Genomic DNA, 27,114 nt, shown 5'->3' on the forward strand with positions numbered 1-27,114 from the left:
ATAAATCTTATTCCAAGTTACTGACAAAAATCTTAAGACAGCAGAGGTCCAAGCCCAAATCCCTGGTATTCCACTGGGAGTCTTCTGCTATGCTGACATTGAGTCATTAACAAATAATCTTTGAATTCAGCTCCCAATCAGACCTGAATCCATCTGACGATATTGCTATCTAGTCCACATTTCTCCATCCGCTCCACAAGAAGTGCACTAAATATTTTATTGAAAGTTTTGCTAAAATCTAGGTAAAATCTATACAAAGCAGTCCTTTCAGTCCTGAGTTTACTAATTCTATCAAAAAAGGAAATGATGTTAGTAGGGAATGATCTCTTGTTGAAGACATGCTGCCTTTTTGTGATCATCACCTCCCTTTCCAGATGAGTAATCTTGGGGGGGAAAATGATTGAGTGTGTATTATGTGCAAAGCATTATACTAAGCATTGGGGACACAAATAGAAAAATAAAACATCCTACTCTCAGGGAGCTCACGTTCTAATAGAGGCAGGCAAAACACAGAGGAATTTTAAGCTACAAGTCAGATAAAAAAGCCCTATGGTGCTTAGGTTGCAGCAACCAAGCAGACAGTAATGTCTCTTGTGGAACTTTATTCCAACAGATTAAACCATTATCTATTTCTGATGTTGAACCACCAGAATGAGATCCAGTGATGTCAAGAACGTTCTTTTCAGAGTCTCAGTATCTGTGGCTTCTCAGACTGGGACCGAAGCACCAATAAAAGCAGTTGCCAGATAGCAATTCCAGAAAGCTGTGGGACTTGGCTGGAAGTAATACTGATGGTCTGGGAATGCTCTTATTTTCAGGACTCTTGGGTTTAGGATCCTGGTCTCCATCTTGGTCTTGTCAAGATAAAATTCTCACAAAACATGTATCTCATTCCATTTTTATTCTCAGTAGGCCTCCTCCATCCCTACTTTCTCATTAATCTACAATCTCACCCTATCGATCGTCTGCTTCCCTGTTGCCTACAAACACAACTAACTCAGAGCCATCTTCAGTCATCTCAGTCTCCATCTTGCCACTGGACCTAAATGGCTCTGGAGGAGAAAGTGAGGTTGGTGACCTTGCAAAGCTCTCCCTCACTTAAATCCAATTCATGTGCAAGTCATGGCATCATCTTCCTGATGTCATGGTCCTCCTTGAGAATCACACCTACATCTCTTTTCTTTAAAAAACAAAACAAAATAAAACCTTACTTGATTCAACCATCCTCACTAGCTATATCCCTCTTCCTTCTCATGGCTAAACTCCTTGAGAGAATAATCTAAAGTAGGTACCTCTACTTTCCCTCCTCTTACTCTCTTCTAAGCCTTTTGTATTCTGACCCCATCATTCAACTAAAACTCTCTCCAAATTTACCAATTATCTCTTAAATGCCAAATCTTTTTTTTTTTTTTAACCTTTTCTCAATCCTCATTCTTCTAGTCCTTTCTGCAGCCTCTGCCACTTTAAATGGCTGCCTCTTCTTGGACACTGTCCCCTCTAGGTTTTCATGGCATTGCTCTCTCCTGGTTCTCCTCCTACCTGTAACTGTATTGTCTAAGGATCTCTATCTATCCAGGCTATGACCACTAACCATGGGTGTGCCCCAAGACTATGTCCTGGACACTCTTCTCCCTCTCATACTATTTCACTTGGTGACCTCATCAGTCCTCATGGATCCATATGTTTGTATACTGATATTTCTCAGATTTATTTATCTAGCCCAATATCTCTCCTAACTTCCAACCTTGCATCAACCTTCTTAGCTTTTAGATAGCTTAAGCTCAACATGTCCAAAACAGAACTAATAATCTTTCTCTCCAAACCCTCTACATGTCCCTCTTATTGTCAGGAGCACCACCATTCTCCCAGTAACTCAGGCTCACAATCTCGATGTCAAACAGAATCACCCACATACGCAATCTGCTACTGAGTCCTGTCATAAAATAATGAAATGAACAAAACCAATCATAAAGACCCAAAAATGCAACATCAGAAAGGGAAGTTAAAAAAGCTATAAATAAACTTACAAAGAAAAACCTCATCAACTAAGTGGATTTACAATTGAATACTATCAAACATTTAAAGAACAATCAATTTCTATGCTATGCTACATAAGTTGTTTTCATTGTACCTGAGTTATCCTGTAAGACAATTATGATCCTGACACACAAACTAAGATAAGACAGAGAAAAAGAACTGTAGGTGAACATTACAATAAATATTAAATGCAACATATTACAATGACATTTATCATAGACTGTATGTACGAAATACTATTCATTATATCTAAGCTGTAATGTTACTGGGCTTGCAAGGATGATTCAACACTAGAAGAACTATTCTAATAACTAGTCAAATAGAAAAGAAATAAAAAAGTCACATGATCTGTAGATAAAAAAATTCAACAGCACAAAGCAATTGTTCACATTTTAATTTTTCTAGACTTGTCGTTTCATCCAAAAAGGGGGTTTCAGGTGAACCCCCCCCCAATGTATATTGTTAAGTGTCCGCAGTCTTAGAGGGTTCCCGGGGACGTGGAGAGCTTCACCAACTTGTCCATGGTCATGCCACTGCTAGCCTCGTGTACATTGTTTGGCTAGGAGATGAACTATGATATATTTATGCACAATACAGGCATCTAATATACTTTTATCTTTTCATTTGTTTTTTCTACCCCCTTTATTTATCTCTCCCCTTGTTCAATCCAGCACGGCATTCTCTGTAACAAAGAAGGAAAGAGATGACGGGAAGTTCAGCAAAGTCACCAGAGACATCAGACGCGTCTAGACACGGGTGCCAATGTCTACACCCACACCACCTCCCGATCGCCCGATGAAGGAGCACACACGTTTTATCAGCTCTTCTCTGAGGCTGAACCCTGGGCCTTATGATCAGACGGGGGTGAGGGGTTTCTGTTTTCTTCTTCTTCCCATTCACACTGCTGCAGTAACTGTGTAGATGGTTTCCCTGTCTCTGGCTACTGAACTATACATTATACAAGCTTTGTTCTGCAGCTCTGAAGGCACACAGTAACACTCCATTATCTTCGCATGTGACCGTTTGCTCAGTCATTCCCCACGTGATGAGCACTGTGATTGATACTCTTCTGTCTCTGACTTCCTTGGAATACGTGCCTAGTGGAATCTGTGGATCAAGGAATCTGGACATTTCATCACTTTCACACAATTACACAATCGTTGGCTCTTTGTTGGTCCAACAATCACACAATTACAACTGTTCTCTGTAATACCTGGGCCAATGATCAGCTCTACTAACAACGCATTGGTGTGCCAGTCTTTCCCAGTACTCCTCTAACACTATTTCCATCTTTTGTCATCTTGATGAACTTGCTGGATGTGAGGCGAAACCTGAAAACTGTGCTGACTTGAATCTTTCCTTTGATGTTCATGATTTGCAATTATTCTCTTGAGAATCAATCTATCAACTAACAACCACATTAGCCACTAACGGACACCAGAGATTCTATGAGACACAGAGGGCACAAAGACGACAGCGCTCACCCTCAAGGAGTCTAACACACAGAGGCACATATTTATATTCTCGACTGTTCCTTTGGAGCAAACTCTGAAACTGTTAACGACAGAGATGGAGAGAGAGAGATGTATATGCAGGTTTCTGCCTCCGACACATCCAGGTTAAGAATCCCTGGCCAAAGTTTAATTTCTGCCCAACAAGTCTCCAGGTTTCACAGGATGCTTTTCGAAAACAGCGCTTCCCCAAATAATTCATGTCCTCAGGTTTAATGAACAATAGGTTACTGAACTTGTTTCTTCTTCTATCCCACTGATGCACTCTTCTACTTCTAACCAGTATTGAAGAGTTTTGGCGATCAGAGACTTACGGTATAGTCTGAAGTCAAACTGTTATTCCCCCTCTACTTCTATTTTTTTCTTCCCATTTCCCTTGGAAAGTCTAGATCTTTGGTCCTCCACGTGAACGCTATTATTATTTGGTCTAATTCCATAAAACTCACACCTGGAGGTCTGACTGGCACACCATTACCTGTGTAAATGAGTGTCATCCTTTTATCGTATTGGTGTAGCCAAACCAACAGCAACGAAAAGCCTATAGTGTATATTCTCGAAAGGATGTGATTGATACCTGTTAGAAATAAAGGCAGATCCTTTTTTTTTTTCAGGCAATCAAGGTTAAATGACTTGCCCAAGATCGCACAGCTTGTAAGTGTCTCAGGACAAATTTGAACACAGGTCCTCCTGACTCCAATGTTCTACTCACTGCACCACCTAGCTGCCCCATAAAGGCAGATTCTTAAGTCAATTTTTCCAGAGGTTCAAGTGGAAGTATATGAGCTGATTTGGATTTTATATAATTTCCTCCACTCCCCCCAAAACATTTACCTTCATTTTGCCACTGTATTTTGGATCAGAAATAGTTTCAAAGGCTGCATCCTTACTCTTCTGCATGAAATCTTTGAATTTGGAAAAAACTTGATTGCATATCCTTTTGAGATGAATTTCCTAAAGAAAATAGGGGAAGTGGAAAGGATGCGTATAAAAGAATCTTATTTAAGACACTAATCATTATGAACTAAATTGGGAATATGAAACTTGTCTTCTGATGGCAGACTGTGTCGTTTCGAAGTAATGGATTACTTTGCACATATTGCTCTTTGCAATTTGACCACTAGCTCATCAGACATTACAGGGAATAAAAGGTTTCACTGGACTTTACAAAAATTATTATATAATCAATCATCCCTAGAATTCCTTAATTCTAGGTTTTCAATATCAAGTACCAATCGTTTCTAAAAAGTATAATGATACCAAATGCAAACCAACATAATGTTACATTTTATCAGAATAGAAAAAGGTACAAAAAGAAAACCACTAGACCAATAAAAGCAGAATCCTAGACCTGGAAGAGATATTAAAAAACACCTCTTCTCCCCTCTTCAACTTACAATGAGAAAAATGTATGTTCACTAAGGTCAGCTAACCAGGTTCACACAGCCAAATAGTGACAAAGTAGGAATTAGAACAGGGTCTCTTAATCTGCAGCTTACAAACTTGCTCTTAAGGAAATCTTGATAACTATATTCTATTATAATTAGTTTACACATAAAGCAAACTGCATTTAATTTTCTGCATTTAAAAACATTATTTTGAGAAAAGGTCCATAGGCTCGCCAGACTGCCAAAGGAGTCTGCCATGCACAAAATGTTAAGAACCCTGGATTAGATTTAGGCACTTAAGCACCCTGACTTCTCATCTTGATTTTCCCCCTCTCTCTGCTAAAACCAAATACTTTATGGCCTATGATCCAAATACCTTGAATTTAGATAACTCAAAAGGTAAAACCATTACTAGCTAAAGCTTACCCTTTATTGCTGTTGTTTAATGTGTATCCATTACGCTGATGACGAAGGACAAAGTAAAATTACAGAATTAGTCTAAATTTGGGATTTACTGGCTTTTGCTGATTTATGAAATAGTCCTCTTGCCATTCAAATGCAGACTATTAAAATTAAATGTTCTTATCCTGGTTAAATATATCATGATATAGGCAAGCAAATAAATAACATTAAATGTGTGTATGCAAATATATATAATATATACACAGACACCCACACACAAACATGTATATATAGCTGGGTGTGCATATTTATACATACAAATATATACACAAAAACTGGAAGCTACTTCACTTTGAATTAGGGTACGTCAATCCACTTTTATATTAATTATTTATTAAATTCTCCTGACTTTATATTCCAACTATATGAACTCCAAACATACAATTATTTTCAATAATTCAAATACAGAAAAATCCATTTTTACCTAAATGTAATAAACATAAAGTAAAACAGCTGAATGACATATATTTTAACAAATTTCATCTAAAATTAACACAGAAAATCCAAGAGACAAACCTGCTGTTTACTAGTGTTGCTACTGGCCTGTAGCAGTGCGGCATGATTAGATACTTTTTGCAGGATTGCAAGATAACTGAAATACAGGGCTTTCACTGTTTCGCCATACGAATTGGTCTAGAACAATTGAGAGAAAAAGGAAAAAAAATAGAATGTATTATCAAAGATCTGAAAGTACAGACATCACAGAATTCATACATTGCTTTCATTATTGGCTTCTTTTCCATTATTTTGGGTAAAACGAATTCAAGCCAACTTCAAGTCAGAAACATTTATTAAGTACGTAGGTAGGAAGCTCAGGCCTAGAAGATAAAGATACAAAGACCAACTTGCCCAGTTTATTTTTTAATTTTTTTATTTAATATATTTAGTTTTCAGCATTAATTTTCACAAGGGTTTGAATTACAAATTTTCTCCCCATTTCTACCCTCCCCCCCACTCCAAGATGACATGTATTCTGGTTGCCCTGTTTCCCAGTCAGCCCTCCCTTCTGTCACCCCACTCCCCTCCCATCCCCTTTTCCCTTCCTTTCTTGTAGGGCAAGATAAATTTCTACTCCCCATTGCCTATGTATCTTATTTTCTAGTTGCATGCAAAAACTTTTTTTTTCCTGTTTTTGAACATCTGTTTTTAAAACTTTGAGTTCCAAATTCTCTCCCCTCTTCCCTTCCCACCCACCCTCCCTAAGAAGTCAAGCAATTCAACATAGGCCACATGTGTATCATTATGTATAACCCTTCCACAATACTCACGTTGTGAAAGACTATATTTTGCTCCTTCCTAACCTATCCATCCCCCTTTATCCAGTTTTCTCCCTTGACCCTGTCCCTTTTCGAAAGTGTTTGTTTTTGATTACCTCCTCCCATCTGCCCTCCCTTCTATCATCCCCCCCTTTTTTTTTTTATCTTCTTCCTCCTTCTTTCCTGTGGAGTAAGATACCCAATTGAGTATGTATGGTATTCCCACCTCAGGCCAAATTTGATGACAGCAAGATTCACTCATTCCCCCCTCACCTACCCTCTCCCCTCCTCCCACAGAACTGCTTCCTCTTGCCACCTTTATGGGAGATAATCCACCCCATTCTATCTCTCCCTTTCTCCCTCTCTTAGTATGTTCCTCTCTCATCCCTTAATTTGATTTTATTTCTTTTAGATATCTTCCCTTCATCTTCAACTCACCCTGTGTCTGCGTTCTCTCTCTCTCTCTCTCTCTCTCTCTCTCTCTCTCTCTCTCTCTATATATATATATATATATATATATATATATATATATATACACACACACACACACACATACATACACGCTTACATATACATATATACATAAACATATATATATACATATATATATATATATATACATACATATATATACATACTATACATACATGCATATTCCCTTCAGCTATCCTAGTACTGAGGTCTCACGAATCATACACATCATCTTTCCATGTGGGAATGTAAACAAAACAGTTCAACTTTAGTAAGTCCCTTGCAATTTCTATTTCTCGATTACCTTTTCATGCTTCTCTTGATTCTTGTGTTTGAAAGTTAAACTTTCTATTCAGCTCTGGTCTTTTCACTGAGAAAGCTTGAAAGTCCTCTATTTTACTGAAAGTCCATATTTTGCCTTGGAGCATGGTACTCAGTTTTGCTAGGTAGGTGATGCTTGGTTTTCATCCTAGCTCCACTGACCTCCAGAATATTGTATTCCAAGCCCTTAGATCTCTTAATGTAGAAGCTGCCAGATCTTGGGTTATTCTGGTTGGGTTTCCACAATACTCAAATTGTTTCTTTCTGGCTGCTTGCAATATTTTCTCCTTGATCTGGGAGCTCTGGAATTTGGCGACAATATTCCTAGGAGATTTCTTTTTGGGATCTATTTGAGCAGGTGATCGGTGGATTCTTTCAATTTCTATTTTGCCCTGTGGCTCTAGAATATCCGGGCAGTTCTCCTTGATAGTTTCTTGAAAGATGATATCTAGGCTCTTTTTTTGATCATGGCTTTCAGGTAGTCCAATAATTTTTAAATTATCTCTCCCGGATCTATTTTCCAGGTCAGTGGTTTTTTCTAATGAGATATTTCACATTGTCTTCCTTTTTTTCATTCCTTTGGTTCTGTTTTATAATATCTTGACTTCTCATCAAGTCACTAGCCTCCACTTGCTCTAATTTTTAAGGTAGTATTTTCTTCAGTGGGCTTTTGGACCTTCTTTTCCATTTGGCTAATTCTGCCTTTCAAGGCATTCTTCTCCTCATTGGCTTTTTGGAGCTCTTTTGCCATTTGAGTTAGTCTGTTTTTTAAGGTGTTGTTTTCTTCAGTGTATTTTTCAGTATTTTTTGGGGTCTCCTTTAGCAAGTCATTGACTTGTTTTTCATGGTTTTCTTGCATCCTTCTCATTTCTCTTCCCAATTTTTCCTCTACTTCTCTAACTTGCTTTTCCAAATCCTTTTTGAGCTCTTCCATGGCCTGAGACAAGTTCATGTTTTTCTTGGAGGCTTTTGTTGTAGGCTCTTGCACTTTGTTGACTTCTTCTGGCTGTATGTTTTAGTCTTCTTTGTCACCAAAGAAAGATTCCAAAGTCTGAGACCGAATCTGGGTGCGTTTTCGCTGCCTGGCCATGTTTCCAGCCAACTTACTTGACCATTGAGTTTTTCAGCAGGGTATGACTGCTTGTAGAATAAAGAGTACTATGTTCCAAGCTTGGGGGGATCCGCCAGCTCTGCCACACCAGCACTCTTCCTTCCCCAAGAACCCCCAACCTGGACTGGAGTTAGATCTTCAGCAGGCTCTTCATTCCTGCTCTGATCCACCACTTAATTCCTCCAACCAGGTGGGCCTGGGGCCAGAAGCAACTGCAGCTGTAGTTCTGTAGCTGCCCTACCTCCACTGCCCCCGGGCCCGAACAGCCAACTCCTTCTTTCACTCTGTCTCCAGCAGCTTTTCCCACTAACCTTCTCTGTTGTCTTTGGTGTTTGTGGGTTGAGAAGTCTGGTAACTGTTGCAGCTCAGTGATTCAGGGCGCTAAAGCACGCTCTGCCCAGCTCCTGGTCTGGTCGGTCCACACCACCGACGCTGGGCTCTGCTCTGCTCCCAGCTCCGTGCAGGATAGACCTTACCCAGAGACCATCCAGGCTGTCCTGGGCTACAGCCCTGCTTCCCTCCGCTATTTTGTGGGTTCTGCAGTTCTAGAATTGGTTCAGAGCCTATTTTTATAGGTTTTTGGAGGGACTTGGTGGGGAGTTCACGCTAGTCCCTGTTTTCCAGCCGCCATCTTGGCTCCGCCCCTCCCAACTTGCACAGTTCTTAAAGAGTTAATATTCTAAATGAGATAGGTAGATAAATATATGATAATTTGAAGAGAGAACGTTTATTTTTGCGAGAAGGGGAGGAAGAGTCATGGGAAGCTTCAGAAACAGCTAAATGGTGCCTAAGGTAAGACTCGTTTCTCAAAAAAGAAGAGATTGTTGGTTTAACCAGAAAGGTTAAAGGGAACACTGTCTCATCTCTTTAATGCAGATTTACACTCTGTATTTCAATCAAAGAATGATGCATTGGTTCTTTTTTAAGAAAAATACAAAATACAGTTTTGTATCATAAAAGGGTATAAATGGTGACAAACTAGGTTAAATATTTTTATAGTCAGAGGGTAAAAGGCACCAAAACAACCAGGTCAATTACGATAGCTGCACATTACAGTATTTCACAGAAACCTCTGTTGGAAGAGAGGTAGAAAAACTGGGACACTGATGCACTGAACTGACCCAATTACTCCAGAAAACAACTTGGAACTATACCAAAAGGATGTAAGACCACGCACACCCTCTGACCCAACAATCCCACTACTAGGTCTGTATCCCAAAGAGATTGAAAAAAAGGAACAGGACCTGTTATGTACAAAAACATTTAGGGCAGCTCTTCTTTTGGTGGCAAAGAAATGGAAAGTGAAGGGATGCCCATCAACTGGGGAGTGGCTGAACAAGCTGTAGTATGTGACTGTGATGGAGTACTATTGTGCTGTAAGAAATGACGAGCAGGATGCTTTCAGAAAAATCTGGAAAGACTTACATGAACTGAGGCAAAATGAGCAGAACCAGAAGAACACTGTACACAGTAACAGCAATACTGCACGATGATCAACTGGGAATGACTTAGATATTCTCAGCAATACAATAATCCAAGACAATTCCCAAGGACTTAGGATGAAAAATACTGTCCACCTCCAAGGAAAGAACAGATCGAGTATACTTTTTTACTTTAAATTTTTTTTGGGTTTTGGTAGTTGTTTTTTTCCACAACACGCCTAATATGGAAATGTTTTGCATTATGGCACATGTATAAAGCTATTATCAATTTGCTTGCTTTCTCAATGAGGGAGGAGGGGAAGGAGGAAAGGAGAGAATTTGGAATTCAAAATTTTAAAAACAGATGTTAAAAATTATTACATGTAATTGGAATATATACAGACACACACATACACAACATATGCGCACACACGCGTACGCGCGTGCGTGTGTGTGTGTGTGTGTGTTTTTAAAGTCCAAGTGATCAGGAGAATGGTGGCACCATCCTTTCAGGTTTTGCCAGGAAGATGAGTTGCTGTTAGTGTCTGCCAGGTTTGAAGATTCAGAAAATATCTGGCTATGGATGTCAAGTAAGCAGTTTGAGATGTACTTAAAGAAATTCTTCATAATTTTTTTCTAATATAAATACATTTAGTAACAATCATCAGTCGAATGCTCAATTCTTTCTCAGTCCCTTATTCCTGAGACTTAATGTATGATTTACAGAAGGAAGAGACGATGTAATTCTGTTACTTAAAGGTAGGGGAAAACAATACGATTGAAAACAAGGTATAAAAACAGAATAGTAAAATGCATACTTTGTAGCAACAATTTTTTCTTTTACGGCCACTGTTGCAGGTACAAGGTTCTCGAGCTCTAAGTATCAAGGTTACATCTTCTGTCTCTAATACAGTTTGATAAACAGCCTTCTGGAACTCTGTCAGAGAACAGTAAACCATCTGCCAAGATAAAAACCCCACACAACTATTAGTATCTGCTTTAAGAGGCATAATAACCACCATGTAGGTCATATTAACCACATATTCTTACTCAAGTAACCCTCAAACTAATTTTCCTTCCTATACTTCCACCACCATAAAAACATCTCAATTTTCTGAGATATCCCTTTCTTCTTTAAGCTGTGAGTGAATTTGAAATACAGTGTCTATCTCATTTTAGATGCTAATCTCAAGAGGTACATGTTTTAAAGTTTTGTTTTTAATATAAAATAAATTAATTAAATTAAGAAAGGACAAAGTCATGTCACAAATATGTTGCCATTTTCTAGGTTCCTTGCTTCTCTACTTCATAAATAATTAATATTAAGCCTAAAAGAAATCTTTAGTAAGGTCTTTGGGTTTCACCTGAAAAATAAATAGAGAATTCGACTTTTTTTTTTCACATTAATCCCATCTTGCTGTATTTTTTTACAGAGTGAATAGTGGGTGTCTGGGCATTATAACTGAAAATTTAAATATTACCACGGGTTTCCTAATAGACCATGAGTTTCCCTGAGACTGTCTTTTGCCTTTCTTTGTATCCCCAGAGCTTAGAGTAGGTGCTTAATAAATACCTATTGACTGACTGGTTTACTGACTAGACCGGCTTGCCTATCAGTGATGTCTTTTCCCCTCCTTCATTTCTAACTTCTCTCATAGAGTCTCCTAAGTAAAAGAGGCATCTGTCCTCATTCTGACTTTACCTTATGGACCCACAATGTTATACACTGAACTACATTCAGATGTTGGTATCTTCTACCTGTGTATCTTTGGGCCTCTGTTTCCTCATCTGTAAAGTGAGAAGATTAAACTAAATGGCTTCTGAAGTCCCTTCAAACTCCAGGTCTATGACCCATAAAGTGACAGGGAGGGGTTAATGCTCCCTGGGAGCATTGGAAGAGAAGAGTCTCAATAGTCACGCAATAGGTGAAATTTTTCTAACTTACTGTCTTCTCAAGGTAAATATTCCAAGATTTACTTGAATATAATTCTTTCCTCTTTCTGTTCCTGCTATCCTACTGTCTCACATTTAAGAGAAGACGATCACCCAAAATCATTTGTAAAATCAGACTAGTTATATTAGCAACTAAATAGTGTCCAAATGAAATATAATAAAAACCCTGGATTTAATGTAATTCTCACACCAGCTAAAGAATAATCCTTGGGGCGGCTAAGTGACGCCGTGAGTAGAGCACCGGCCCTGGAGTCAGAATTCAAATACGATCTCAGACGCTTTGTACACTTACTAGCTGTGTGACCTTGGGCAAGTCACTTAACCCCAATTGCCCTGCCTTCCCCCCTCCAAAAAAAAAAAGGAGAAGAAGAAAAGAAAAGAAAGAATGATCCTCAAACTCTGGGTCTCAATTCCTAAATACTTGGGGACCTAACCTAGAAAGTTCAGAAAATCAAAATAAAACAAAGTTTAAAATGGAAAAATCCATAGTTCTCACTCTGTCTTCCTTCTTAGGCAACTGATTCCTGATCAGAGTCTTGGTACGCCTCAGAAACCAGCCAGACATCTTTCTTGCTAGCCTCTGCATGGCCTTTCGGCCAGTAGCTAGCTCTCTTTTGGTCGCCGTATGTCTTTGTCCATGCTCCACTGGGTCAGAAAACTGCTTCTTGAAGTAAATCATGCTCCCTAAAAGTCCTGGCACAGCCCTAAAAGCAATAACAAAACATCAGATACTTGTTAAGTTATTGCCAAAAAAAAGATCAGCATCCAGTTTTAAGAAATATATTAGGTCATACAGTAGATATATGTTAGTGGCAGGACCTGAATCCAGAGCTTCCTGACTTTTAGGCAAGCCCTCTAACCACTGTACTATCCCACCCCTCCAGTATGCTAGAAAGAGGATAAAATAACCACACAAAAATGTGTTTTCACTCACCAGTCCATAACACACCATAGTTCCTTCATGTTGTTTTGAAGAATGGTGCCAGTAAGGCCTATACGAACACTACATTTTAAAGCTTTCATAACTTCTGTAACTCGAGCCTTTGGATTCTTGATTCTATGGGCTTCATCCACAATGACAGCAGACCATTCTATACTGTAGATTAAAAAAAAAGTTTTTAAGTAAAAGTTCCCTTTCAATCTCTTCTTCCTATCCTATTCATTCCCTTCCAGCTTATACATTTGATTTTCTCCCTCTCCACTCTTTGGTGATCATACTGGTTAGTATAAGTAAATCCCACATAGATGAATGATTACAATTAACAAGCCATGAAATTAAAGTTTAAATACCCAGAAAGTCAATAAGGATTGGAAATGATAGAGTTAGCTATTGGTTTACTCCGGTATGCAAATACTCCCCAGTGATGCAGTTTAGCTACGTGTCTATGATCGATCATGGAATACTTAAAGCAAACTTCCAATTCAATTAAACATTTATTAAGCACTTTATACGAAAAGCACTAGGCCAAACACTAGGGAAGATATAAAATTTAAATAAGAAAAAAAATCCCATGCTCATGGAACTTATAGTCTAGTAGGCAGAAGAAATTTATAAAGATAATTATAACAAATGGTAAGCACACTGGAGGAGTGCAAAACAAATTATGTAAGCAAAGTTTGTTCCTAGACGGTGGGAAACAGCAGGAAAAATTCTATGGAGAAGGTAGCATTTAAACTGAGTTTTAAAAGATGGATATATAAAGGGGAGAGGCAGCATTCCAGGCACAGGAAAGCCTCAGGGTCAAGGAGGCAAAGAGCATGCCCAGGAAACAGAGTACCGTACTGTAGATTGGGCATAGCATGTACAGAGGGCAGTAATATGAGGAAAGGTTAAAAGGTAGTGGTCCATATTGCAGAAGGCCCTGAATACCAAGCTAAAGAGTTTGAATTTTATTAAGTAGACAATAAAAAACCCACTGAAAATTAATAAGCAAAAGAATCACATTGAGCAGAGCTAAGTATAAGGAAGATTAATCTCATAAAAATAAGAAAGCTGTCTTAGAGTGGAGGAAAGAGTGGAGGAAGAGGCCTGCAATAATTCAGGTGGGCCTAAAGAGTAGGGAGGTAAGACAGGGTTGCTAGAATGTGGTAACTGAATAGGAGAGGGGATAAGCCCAAATTTTTAAACATGGAAGACACAGTGATTACGGCAGCACTGACAAAAGCGGCAAACTCAGAGGCATCATCATTTCCATTTTCATAGGAAATTTTAACATTGGTTTAATTCTGAAATCAACTTTAATCATGCTGAATAATACCGAGTTCAAAACAGATTCTAAAACAAGAGACAAAGAATGTGAATAAAAGAAATGTTCTTACTACCTGTTCAGCTCATCCAAGCACAAGCGAAGCGTCTCATAGGTTGTCAGAGCAATTTCACATTTTCCCTGCTTGACTCGAATCAGCTCATTATCTTTTTTATTCCCATGCAAAATAGTAACTCGGAAATATCCCCAGGTGTTCAATTCATCTCTCCAGTTATAGAGCACAGAAAGAGGAGCCACTATCAGAAATAGCTGAAAGAAGATGAGGCATCATTACATCCTAAGAGAAAACTAACTTCATCATATAATAATTCAATTCCTGTATGTGTACACAGTGCCAAACATAGTAGGACTCTCACTGATTACCTAGTGTAAAGGCAAATGTCTTAGAAGATAAAATTTTAAGAACTTTTATATCAAATAATCAGAAGTTTTTTAGAAGAGAGATTAATGTTGCAGAGATATAGAAAAATCCATAATTACAATACCAATTATTTAAAACGCTGTTGATTTTTTTACATCCTTGTGATTTCACAAAACTTCCCAACAAGAAGAGAGGGAAAAGATTAAACAAATATATATACACATATATATGTATATACGTAAAATACACACACACACACAGCTACATCAGCCATGTCTGTCAGAGTTGACAGCATTCCACATCTACTGTGTGATCCTAGAGGATTCATTAATTCCTACATGCTTAAAGCAAGTTCTTAGGAGTTCTTTAATAAGCCACAGTCTTGCCTACATAGGTGAAAGAAGTACCAAAGGCAGTTTACCACGCTGATAAAATCGCAGGTTATTCATGCTTTCCATATTTATCAGCAATATTTATCTATAGTTTTCTTTTTCTGTTCTCTCTCCCTGGTGTGAATATGAGGACCACAGTAAGCAGTGTGGTATATTGGGCAGAACAATGGTCCCATAGCACTGTACTTAAGAGTCAAGAAGACCCAAGTTCAAATCCTGCCTCTGAAACTACCTGTGTGACTCTGGGTAAGTCACATAGTCTCTCTGCTTAAGTTTCCACATATGAAAAGTGGGAAAAATATGATCCATCATATAGGACAGTTGAAAAGGCCATATGAGATATTGCATACAAAGCATTCTTAAAACCTTAAAGCACTGTATACATATCAGTTACTACTACTGTCTCATAGAAAAAGTATAGTTTATTTTTGTGAACAGTTAATATAGCATAAAGTTATTCTTCTTTAAATGTTTGGTAGAATTCACTTATACATTAATTTGGCCCAAGGGTTTTTTCCCCTTTATAGCACGCTTAATTTCTCTAGGATCAGACAGTTTAGATCCTATTATCTAGCCTTTTCATTTAAGTTTATAATTTTGTTGCTGAATGATTGGGTATAATAATTTCTAATAATTTTAAAATTCAATTTTATTTTCAGTTTATAATTGTCTCCTTCCTCTCCTCCCCACCCATTGTGAAAGCAAGAAAAACAAAACCCAACATCAACATGTATAATCACACAAAATAAATCCCCACATTAGCCAAGTCCAGAAAGAAAGGGAGGGAGGAAGGGGGAAAGAACACACTTCAATCTACATTATGAGTCCATCAATTCTCTAACTGGAGATGAACAAAGGCATATTTCACCACGAGTCCTTTGGAATTGTGGTGGATCATTATGTTGATCAGAGTTACTAAGTCTTTCACAGTTAATTACCTTTACAATATTGTTTTTATTGTATAAATTGTTCTTCTGGCTTTGCTCACTTCACTTTGCATTAGCTGCTGTAAGTCCAGGTTTTTCTTAACCTATCCTCTTTGTCATTTCTTATAGCATAATAGTATAACATTAGAATTCATATGTAATCATTGGTCAGCCATTCTCCAGTTAATGGGCATCCCTTCAATTTCCAATACTTTGCCACTACAAAAAGAGCTGCTATAAATATCTTTGTATACATGGGACCTTTCACTCTTTCTTTGATTTCTTTGTGGTATAGACTTACATCGAGGCAGGCAGATGGTGCACTGGATAGAGTGCCAAGCCTGGAGAGAGGAAGAGTTAAAATCTCACTTCAGACACTTACTAGCTGTGTGACCCAGGACAAGTCACTTAACCCTGTTTGCCTCAGTTTCCTCATTTGTAAAAAGAGCTAGAGAAGTACATGACAGACCACTCTAGTATCTTTGCCAACAAAATCCCAAATGAAGTCATAAAAAGTCAGACACAACTGAAGATCAACAACCATAGACATATTGTGGTATAGACTATAAAGACTTCTATATGTGCTTGCTGGGTCAAACAATACGCACAGTTTAACAGCTTTCTGGGATGCTTTCCAACATGACTGGCCTAGTTTACAGATCCACCAATAGTGTATTAGTATACCTGTTTTCCCACAGCCCTTCCAGCATTTGTCATTCTCCTTTCTTGTCATCTTAGCCAATATGATGGGTGTAATGTAATACCTCAGAGTATTTTTAATTTGCACTTCTCTAATTGTAAGTGATTTACAGCATTTTTTACAAATATGTCTATTGAAAGTCTGGATTTCCTTTGACCATTGTGCACAAACGTCTTAATTTTAGGTAATCATTTATGTAGTTGATGTAATGATGGTCAAAACCTAGTTTCTGCCAAACTACTTTCCAGTTCCCCAACAGTTTTTGTTGAATAGTGAGTTCTTGTTCCAACAGATGGGATCTTTGGGTATACAAAGTCAGCCACTGGTACAGTCAGCCTGAGTGCCCCCATGTTTTAACCTTGCTTAACCTCTGGGTACTTGGCCAACCAGTCTGAAGGAAAGGTTGGTCTCCTTAGTGCTAATCCCATCTCCTTAGCACTAATCCCATCTCCCAGTAAAGCCATAATAGGAGAGATGACACTAATCCCATTTCCTCACTGAAACCTCTATCCATTAAACCCCCTGAGGGGTTTAATATATGCTTATTGATGGACTGATTGGCTAAATGGGAGAACTGTGGCAGCAGCAGCAGAGATCACTTCAAGAGCACTCAACCCACAGATGGTAAGGGGTTGAACAACTACTCAGAAGGAGATTACAGGGGTCTTTTTACTAGTACTGAGACAGGACTCTCTTGCTTTGCCTATACTCGGATCCAGGTCACAGTCCCAGAGCAAGGAATCTACAGAGCATAGTTTGTGGCCACAGTAGAGAGGAGGACCTTCTTCATAGTTCCAGGGCAGAAAAAAGAGCTTGTGGTTGCTCACAGACTGGAGCACAGGTCAGGAGAGTAGTAAACATCTCTCCTTAGATCATACCACCTTGGAAGAAATGAAAACTTATAGATCCCTAGAAGTATCTCTAAAAACAGCTGCACAAAACTCCTGACGCTTGGGATAGTGTCCCCTGAACACTGGAAGCAGAACCCCACTTTAACAAATAGTTAAAAGTCAAGTAATAGGCTGGGGAAATGAGCAAACAGCAGAAAAAAACTCAGACTACAGAATCTTACTTTGGTGACAAGGAAGATCAAAACACATAACCAGAAGAAGACAAGAAAGTCAAAGCTCCTACATCCAAAGCCTCCAAGAAAAATCTGAATAATCTCAGGCCATGGAAGAGCTCAAAAAGGATTTTGAAAATCAAATAAGAGAGGTAGGGGAAAAATTGGGAAGAGAAATGAGAGTGATACAAAAAAATCATGAGAAAAGAGTCAACAGCTTGGTATAGGAGACACCCCCCCCCCAAAATGAAGAAAAATAACACCTTAAAAAATAGATAAGGCCAAATGTCAAAAGAGGTCCAAAAAGCCAATGAGGAGAAGAGTGCCTTAAAAAGCAGAATTAGCCAAATGGAAAGGGAGGTCCAAAAGCTCACCAAAGAAAGTAATTCCTTAAAAATTAGAATGGAGCAAATGGAAGCCAATGACTTCATGAGAAATCAAGAAACAATAAAACAAAACCAAAAGAGTGAAAAAAATAGAAGACAATGTGAAATATCTCATTGGAAAAACAACTGACTTAGAAAATAGATCTAGGAAAGATAATTTTAAAATTACTGGACTACCTGAAAGCCATGATCAAAAAAAGAGCATAGCATATCATCCTTCAACAAATTATGAAGAAAAACTGCCCTGATATTCTATAAATAGAGGGTAATATAAAAATTGAAAGACTCCACCAATCACCTCCTGAAAGAGATCCCAAAAGGAAAACTGCCAGGAATACTATAGCCAAATTCCAGAATTGCCTGGTCAAAGAAAAAAATATCACAAACAGCCAGAAAGAAACAATTCCAGTGAATAGCTGAACAAACTGTGAATACGAACATAATGTAATATCATTATACAATAAAAAATAATTAAGGTGAAAAGTACATGTATGAATTGATGTAACGAAGTAAACTAAATCAAAAGACTATACATACATATAATGATACAAATGAAAAGAAAACTAAGAGAAGCCAAACTCTGAATAACCACAGTGAACAATCTTGGTCCCAAAGAACAGGTAATAAACTTACTTCCTATTGACAGGGTGGAATAATTTAGTGTAACAGACAAAGTGGTCAGGAAATTTTCATAAGGACATGTGAAGACTGTTTGGTGGTAGTAACAGTAAACTGAGCTACACGATGGGCCCAGTCAGTATCATTTGTTCCTATGCCTTTATCCATCTCAACCTTTAAGTCACAGTCTTATGGTAAAAGAAAAATAAATTCTTACACTACCACATATGGTCCTTATATCAGTGATTTTTTTCCTTAGCTTTTTTTCTTTGTTACAAGGGAAAGTTCAATAGGGAATGCGGTGGGTGAGGGATATATCCAGAAATGGCAATGATGCAAAACCAAAAGGCATTAATAAATTATTTTTGAAAAATAAAAATGAAAATAGAGGAAATTAACAGATATAAGACTAAAAACCATTCTGCAATAATCAAAGTATATGAGAAAATGGTTCTCGAAAGAAAAACTATTGACAAAAATTTTAAAATGTTCCAAATCATTAAGATAAATAGAAATCAAAACAACCTTGAGGTTTCACCTCATACCTTACAACACGGCTAAGATGCCAAAAGATAGGTATAGCCAATGTTGGAGGGTTGTGGTAACATAGGCCAGGTAGTGCACTGTTGGCAGAGCTATGTCTCAGTACAACCGTTTTGGAATGCAAATCGGAAATGCAAGCGCACAATATAACCAAGAGACTCCCCTACCTTGTCCAAGGAAGTCTCCAGGTTCAGATATTTAAAAACTCAGCTTGGCTTTTAAAGATCTTCACAACCTGGCTTTTCTAGTATCCTTCCACCTTAGTCCCTTCCATATACTCTGCAATCCACTGACACTGGCTTCCCTGCTGTTCCTGGCACACGATACTCCATTTCTCAACTCTGAGTGTTTCTACTAGGTATCCCCCATTCCTGGAACTGTCTTCATCCTCCTCACTGACTCCCAGATTCCCTGGTTGCCTTCAACTCAGCTAAAGTCCCACTTTCTGCAAGAAATCCTTCCCAGTCTTCCTTAATTGTAGTACCTTCTTTCAGATTATCCCTTTATATAGTTCATTGCATGTGGGATTATTTCTTTGTATCTCCAGTGCTAAGCACAGTACCTGGCACTTAATAATTGCTAGCTGACTTGACCAAAAAAAAGAGTCCCCATATATAACAAAAGAATTAGATTCAAAGTAAATACTCATCAACTGGGGAATGGCTAAACAAAATGTGGTACATAAATTAATGCAATGTTACCATGTGGAAACAAATATGATGAATACAGAGAAGCATGGAAAGCTCTACATGGAAAGATGCATAGTGAAGTAAGCAGAGCCAAGAAAATGATATATACAATGACTATAGCAGTGTAAATTTTAAAAATAATGACAAAACAATCAAAGTGAATGTCACAAAATTCCACAGAATAACCACGACCCCAAAGTAGTGATATGAAAAGATGCCTCCGGCTCACTCCTTTGCAGAGCTAAGAGGTCCATGAGTGTGGAAAATTGCATATATTTTCAGACTTTTTCAATATGCTGATTGGTTTTGCTAATTTTTTGTTTTTTTTTCTTTAAAAATATTATTACATAAAATAGCCCTTTGGAAAGGGGAGGGATACTAGGAGAAATTCTGGTGTTGTGAAAAAACAATAGATATCAATGAAATAGATTTAAAAATAAAAATGAAATGCTCCAAAAGTTTGCTGTAAACATCAACTTAACCTCTATCCAAGGACTTATATTACTAAAGCTAGAGAAGAGGTAAACATATTTTTAAAATATCTGTGTCCTAGTGATAGATAATGGAGAGCCAAAACTAGAATTGTGACTTTTAACTTGTGTAACAAGCTTGACAGCCTAAGAGCTGAGATCTTCTACTCAGTTCTACCCCAAGCCAAACACAGTTGTACTACCATGAAAAAGCCAAGAGAAATAATCTCATAGGGATCTCTCTGAATTGGATTCATCTGGCAAGCAATCATGAACGATGATAAAATTCAGTTATGTATGTGGCTTGCGAAAAAAGAAGATGGTTCACTTCAAAAGATGTTCTTCCCAACAGAGTAAGGCCTATGTCTTTCCATACTGTCTAGCATCACCAAAAACAAGAGAACACTTAACTGCTAATAATAATGACCATGATAAGTAACTGTTTAAGTTAAAGGAAAAAATAGAAATGAACAGTTTAAAAACATACCTGAAAGACAACTGGTAACATATGGGAACGTTGCAAGAATTCTATCAAGTATGAATAACTGAGTACAGTTAAATTCAGTGAATTAACGTTTGTCAAGCACTCGACACAGACAATGTATTTGAGTCTTGTAACATTAGTGTGAACTAAGTATAATAGGTACTGTCCCTATTTTCCAAATGAGAAGAAAACAGGCTAGGAGAAGATAAGTGAATTAGTTGTGTTGTACAACTACTCATTTTTAAGGAAAAAGACACACAAACTCAGAATACATAAAAAACATAAAAAAGGTGGAAATAATGAATGACCATCTCAAAAACCCTAGATATGTCACAGTCACACCGTTCTCCTAAATCAGGTGTGTGCTGTCCTACAGACTGAGCAAAAAACATGATGAAAATGGTTAAACGCAGACCAGGTGAAATGGAGCGGCTGCTTCCTTCCTGGCAAAGCTGATCTTAAATATGCAGAGTTCTCTTATAGCTTTTCATAACCAGATGCTGATTAATGGACTCACTACAATTTTTATGACTAAGATTCTTAATGTTTGACCTAATGTTAAACTCAAATGAACTGCAAAAAAGACACTTCTTATTAGACTTCAAGGCCTTGCTATCTTTGGTGACTCTCTCCACATAAACTACTAGAAACCACATGTTTTGAATTTATTTTATTTTTCAATCTTTATCTCTTCTTTTACTTAATTTAAAATGGTTGCTGGGGATGGCTGGTGAGTAGGTGAATATTGGCATATTCAGCTGATGCAATCCTCCACACGGAGGCCAAGAAGCCTGCTTCCAGAGAGACACAATGAAGAGAAACGGACACACCATGGGAAGATTTGAAGCATGTGTGAACACTCTGTAACTGTTTCCAATCTGCTAACCCCATGGTAAAGAGGAGCCTCTCCGACTGACTGGCTGCAATTGGTATTTGTTCAAAAGGCACTAGTCAGCCTAAATCTGTTGCATTTGGTCCGACTGCTGCCAACTGTATTCTGGTGAAAGAAGAGACAATGTTGTAAGGTAGAGGTCACAGGCCCTCCCCATCTGAGGTCCATATGTGGTCTGCAAAAGGACAGTACAATGAGCTATCCAAGATTCACGAATAGAGTCTATTCCAGGTCATTTTAGCCTGTCATTTTAGCATTAGAAGTCTGGGGAATGAAAGAGGAAAAGATTCATTCAGCCACTAGGCCAGGGGTGTGGAACCTGTGGCCTTGAGGCCACATATGACCCTCTAGGTCCTCAAATGCAGCCCTCTAACTAAATCCAAACTTCACAGAACAAAGCCCCTTAACAAAAGGATCTGTTCTGTAAAACTTGGACACAGTCAAAAGGCCTCATCCACGGACCTAGAAGGCCACATGTGGCCTTGAAACTGCAGGTTTCCCACCCCTGCACTAGGCTGAATGTTAATTGGTTGGAAGAAACTGAGATATTAATCACCGATGGTTAACAAGAGGAAGAAAACATCAGAATGGAAGCTCAAATTAAATGGCATTAGGGAAAGACACCTCCAACCCCTCATGTGTACCCTTAGAATGTGAGTGAGAGGTGCACCCATCCTGGCTCTGGAAGACTCAGGCTGGAACCACTTACTACACAGTACTCCTTAAAGCTTTCCTCCTCATAACTATACTAAAATTACACATCCCATTATCATCCTTCCAAAGATCTTGCCTCTTGCCAAAAATCCAAGAAAAGCTAAGATTCTGTTTTCTCTTTAACATCAGAGTATAATTTAAAGGCTGAAATAGATAAAGGTGTATTAGTGTATGAGATTGACTGGGCCCATCACACATCTCAATTTAATGCTGCCACCACTGACCAGCTATATCTAGAATTTGTAACTGACTCTTCACAGGCTCCCTTGAAACACTTTGGAATGTGCTGTACCTTACAAGAGGTTATCAAATCCTTGAGGACAGAGACTCTATGTTTTATTTTTATTAAATTCTTTTTCAGTGCCTGGGCCAGCATTTTAGAAATGTTATCTTATACTATGTTACCCACAAAAATATACAAAAATAATGTATTGAATCCTGCCAAGTCAAAAAACATCAGCAAAAGCAATAAATATATTTTTCTGGAAGGTGAGAAATCTACTTCATCCTTAAATTCATTTACTTATTTTGCTAAAACACAGCCTTATTATTATTGTCCTGGGGGTTAAAATGCTGCACAGTCTTCACCATTATGAGAAAATGGTAGCTGACCAAAAAGCAATAATACTTTCTGGGGTTAGTACCTACTCAGCCCTATATCCTATGCCATCTACTTTTATACATCTACATTAAACTATTTTTTCCAAGTCAAGTTACTTAAGTGACTTGCTCAAGGTCACATAGCTAGTAAGTATCTGAGGCCAAATTTGAACTGGGGTCCTCTTGACTTCAGGGCCAATGCTCTATCCTCATCACCTATCTGTCCCTATATTACACCATTAAAACAAGTTTATAATGCTGATCTCAAATTATTAAGAAAAATGTTACATTGGGTTCACAATACTCTGTTTAATATGCCAGGAAAGCATATAATACGCTTTGGAAAAATATCCACCAAAAAAGTTAAACTACTAATGGTAGGTATGTAAAGGGCTAAACTTCAACTATGTGGAAAATTAATTCATTCAGAAGCATGGGAAAACCTGTATAAATGAAAATGTAGTAAGGCAAACCAGGAGAACAGTAAGCACTAGTGGAAGTTACACCGAAAGACAGACAACCTCTAATTAGATTACTGGCATGGGCTCAGATGCCCTGGCTTCAAATCATGGTTCTACTGTGTGACCCTAGGCAAATAACCTCTCAGTGACTCAATATTTCTTCTATAAAATGAGGGGGCTGGACTACAAGGCTGCTAAGGTCCCTTCCAGATCTAAATCTATGATCCTATGAATCTATCTTGGCCCCAGAAAACAGATGATGAAACACACTTTTCTGGACTTCAAATGCAAAGTATGGCATACACTGCCCAATGCATTCACTGTGTTGATTGGTTTTGCTTACTGTTTTTATTTTTGTTTGTTACAAATGAATATTCCAAAAAGGGAGCTTTGTCAGGAAAGGCCTATGCCATAAAAACAAAAGACAGCAATAAAACTTTTTAAAATATATTTTAAAAAAGATAATTCATTCATTCTACCTCGTCTCAACGTTCTGGGCAAAAGAGGTATTGTTATACAATCAATAGCTGGGATACAAGTAAGAGCTGATAAGCAGCACAGGAAGTCTGTAGGAAGAGAAAGCAATTTAGCTCGATGCAGCTGGAGAAGGCATTGTGGAAAATGGGGGACTAGAGTTGAACCCTGAAGGGACAGGATTTGGATAGAGACAGAAGAGAGAAGACATTCTAGTCATGGATAACTACATGAGTAGAAAGATGAACTAGTGCACTCAGGTAATAGCATATATCCCAGCAAAATTGAGTCTTCGTTGATTCATTCAACAAATATTTATTAAATATCTATTATGGATTTACTGAGTATCTAGGGCTGGGCAATGAATAGTAAAAGTTAAGATGTAAAAAGTCAGATATAAGGCTGGCCAGGTCATTAGGACCAGATTATGAAAGCCTCTGAATGCTAGGATAAGAAACTGTCAACTTGAACCAAAAAGCAATGATACTAATAGGGGTTAAGGACAAACACAAAAGGGTGACCTGGGCCTACATAAAACTAGTTCCAGAAAGAGAAAATCTCAGAATGACTTAAGAGTGGCAAAAAAGAGCTTTTTAAAGGTATATTCACAACAAGAAAACTATGTAACAGAAATGACATACCCACTGCTTAGGGAAGATCAGTAACATTGACAGCAGGTCTATGACTAGGAATTCTGACCCCTGAATCAAATCAGTAAGAGAGGGTAGGGAACAAAGGTGGTACCTAAAGTATGACTACTTCCATATGTAATTGAGGTAAATTACAAACTAAAGTCATGGGAGTTGAAAAAGTTGAGGATTTGGGAAATATCGGTATTTAAAGGGAACAGGGGCTGAAGGAAAGAAGAAAAGAAGGGTACAGAATTATTCAAAGGAGAAGGAACATAAGAGGTAGAAGGGAGAGCAATAAAAGGATTCACAGGAACAATGATGCAGATAGGAGGACTTTGAAGGAGGAAAGGCTGTTGTTGCCGAGGGTGGCAGAGAGGGAACGAAAGTGACAATGGACAGCATGGAGAATATTAACTTCCCTTCCTGGTTCTCTGTATCACTGGGTGGGAAATAAGAAGCCAGACTTGGAGATGGTGCCAAGAGATGCAGTGTCTCCAGAAGAAAGCTAGTTTTCAGTTAAGTACTCCTAGACAGATGGAAGGAATATGAGAAGAAAATATCTAGGACAAAAAGTTATTTGTTAACTACAGAGTGCAGTTCGGGAGGTAGAGGAGGGACTAGGTAAATGGATGTGGATGAGAGTGTGAAGACCACCAGATGTCAGGACATGGAATGAAACTTAAATTCTTTTCACCAAATGCTAATTACAACTTCGGATAAAACTGAGAAAGCAAAAAACTACCCACTTCCTTCTCCACCGAGCAAAAGAAGCTTCAAAATGATAAAGGCAGAACATATTAAAAGAGAAGTGTGGTCTAGGAAAGATGAAGATATAAGAAAACACTATGATTCTTAAAATGAGTACAAGTCCCTAGGTTAGTCAGTAGGTCAATAAACATTTAGTAAGCACCCTCTATATGCCAGTCACTGTGCTAGCACTAAGGATAGAAAAAAGGGCAAAAGACAGTCCCTGCTCTCAAGGAGCTCACATCCTAAGTTAGAATGAATTAAATTGTAAGGCACAGAAAATCTTCACAATATGATCTTTGAGCTGCGACCATTAATTTGAGGAGTTATGGATGATAAAAGTATCAAAAGACTAGAAAGAACAAAATATATTAATTTTCAAAAGGTTGAAAAAAGGCAGATTTCAGAAATTACCTCCACATCTGTAATATAGAAATTAATAGTACCTACCTCATAGAGTTGTTGTGAGGCTCAAACGAGACACTATATGGACAGTGCTTTGCAAACCTTAAAGAGCTATGTAAACATTATAGCTATTATTATTAAGAATAGGGCTTAAATACTGTTAGGATGCAGCAAACGTAACAGGCACAACACGCCAGGATTTCAACAGAGGGTTTGCCAAAGTTTTTCACCATATCTTTGTGGACGAGTTATATGAGTAACACGAGCTGGATAACAGTAAAGTTATCTGGATTCACAGCTGGTTAAATGACTGTGACGACCAATGTGCTCCGGTACGACAAGGAAGCAAGATAAACCAGCAAACATATTAGAAATACCAATACTCTCCCCCACTGAAAATGCTTCGACTGATACAGCTGACCACCAAAGCACATGAAGTGGACTGAAACTAGAAATGCCTCATCGCCGCCCTCAAGACAGGCTTTACCAGACGGAGCCAAGGGGCTTCACATGACTCCCTCTGGAGTACTCGATGGCCACATGGAAAACTTCTCTCTATTTAAAATATCACCAACATAATTATGCACAAACCGATACCAAAAATGGCAATTCCCAATGAGACAGTTTGAGACCCTCCAGCTATGTGCAGCATTCTATCTATTAGCATCACTCCTGAATAGAATGGAATATGACTTTCAAATCAAAGTAGGATTTATAACCAAAACATCTTATTATTAATTTCATTTATTTATTATTAATATTATTATTAATCACCTAGTGTACCTGAATGACATCCACTGAAAAGCACATTAAACAGCTATTTCAGCTCACAGAAGCTCCCTCCAATGAATCAAAATGGCATTTGGACTGGAGAAGTATAATATTTTTCATGTACACCAAGTGAGACTATCAAGACTGAGGTTCTGAGTTTTAATCTGAAGGCCAAACTGAATCAATGAATGAAGATGAGACTTAGTTGGTCTTCTCCAGGCAAGACACTTTCATCATAAAGTTATCAAAGAGAAAGCTGTGGTTAAATATGTTAAGAAACTTAGTGGCACCCTAAAGTTAAATTTTAATGGGAAAAATATATCTAACAATTAACATGTATGCAATACTAGACAGCATATACTTTAGACAGGGTAAAAGGAATGAAAAAGGATCTAGGAGACGGTCAAACAAAAAATCACAGAAAATTAATAAAACGCAGCGCTCATGACAGCAGGGAATCTTGGAAGGTTAGTACTTCCTAGTCAAAAAGGTTTATTGTGACCCTGTCTTTTTGCCTTGTGAAGCGAGGTCTGTTTATCACAAATATTTCTGTAAACTTTTAACCTGCTTATTATATGCTTTGAGAACATA

The 27,114-nt window shown here is 38.0% G+C and overlaps 1 protein-coding gene across 3 annotated transcripts in view; it reads right to left on the reverse strand.

The window, feature by feature from the left end:
• The window catches only part of ERCC6L2 (ERCC excision repair 6 like 2), a 219,408-nt gene that overhangs the window by 152,693 nt on the left and 39,601 nt on the right, over positions 1 to 27,114 (reverse strand). For all 3 annotated transcript variants that reach the window (XM_036741900.1, XM_036741899.1, XM_036741901.1), the window contains exons 4-9: positions 14,251 to 14,444; positions 12,863 to 13,024; positions 12,425 to 12,632; positions 10,794 to 10,934; positions 5,912 to 6,028; positions 4,380 to 4,499 (exon numbers count right to left, since the gene is read on the reverse strand). In XM_036741900.1, coding sequence (XP_036597795.1) covers positions 4,380 to 4,499; positions 5,912 to 6,028; positions 10,794 to 10,934; positions 12,425 to 12,632; positions 12,863 to 13,024; positions 14,251 to 14,444 — 942 coding nt within the window. The remainder of the gene's footprint in view (positions 1 to 4,379; positions 4,500 to 5,911; positions 6,029 to 10,793; positions 10,935 to 12,424; positions 12,633 to 12,862; positions 13,025 to 14,250; positions 14,445 to 27,114) is intronic.

The sequence above is a fragment of the Trichosurus vulpecula genome, chromosome 1, assembly GCF_011100635.1.
Source record: "Trichosurus vulpecula isolate mTriVul1 chromosome 1, mTriVul1.pri, whole genome shotgun sequence".
Classification (NCBI taxonomy): domain Eukaryota; kingdom Metazoa; phylum Chordata; class Mammalia; order Diprotodontia; family Phalangeridae; genus Trichosurus; species Trichosurus vulpecula.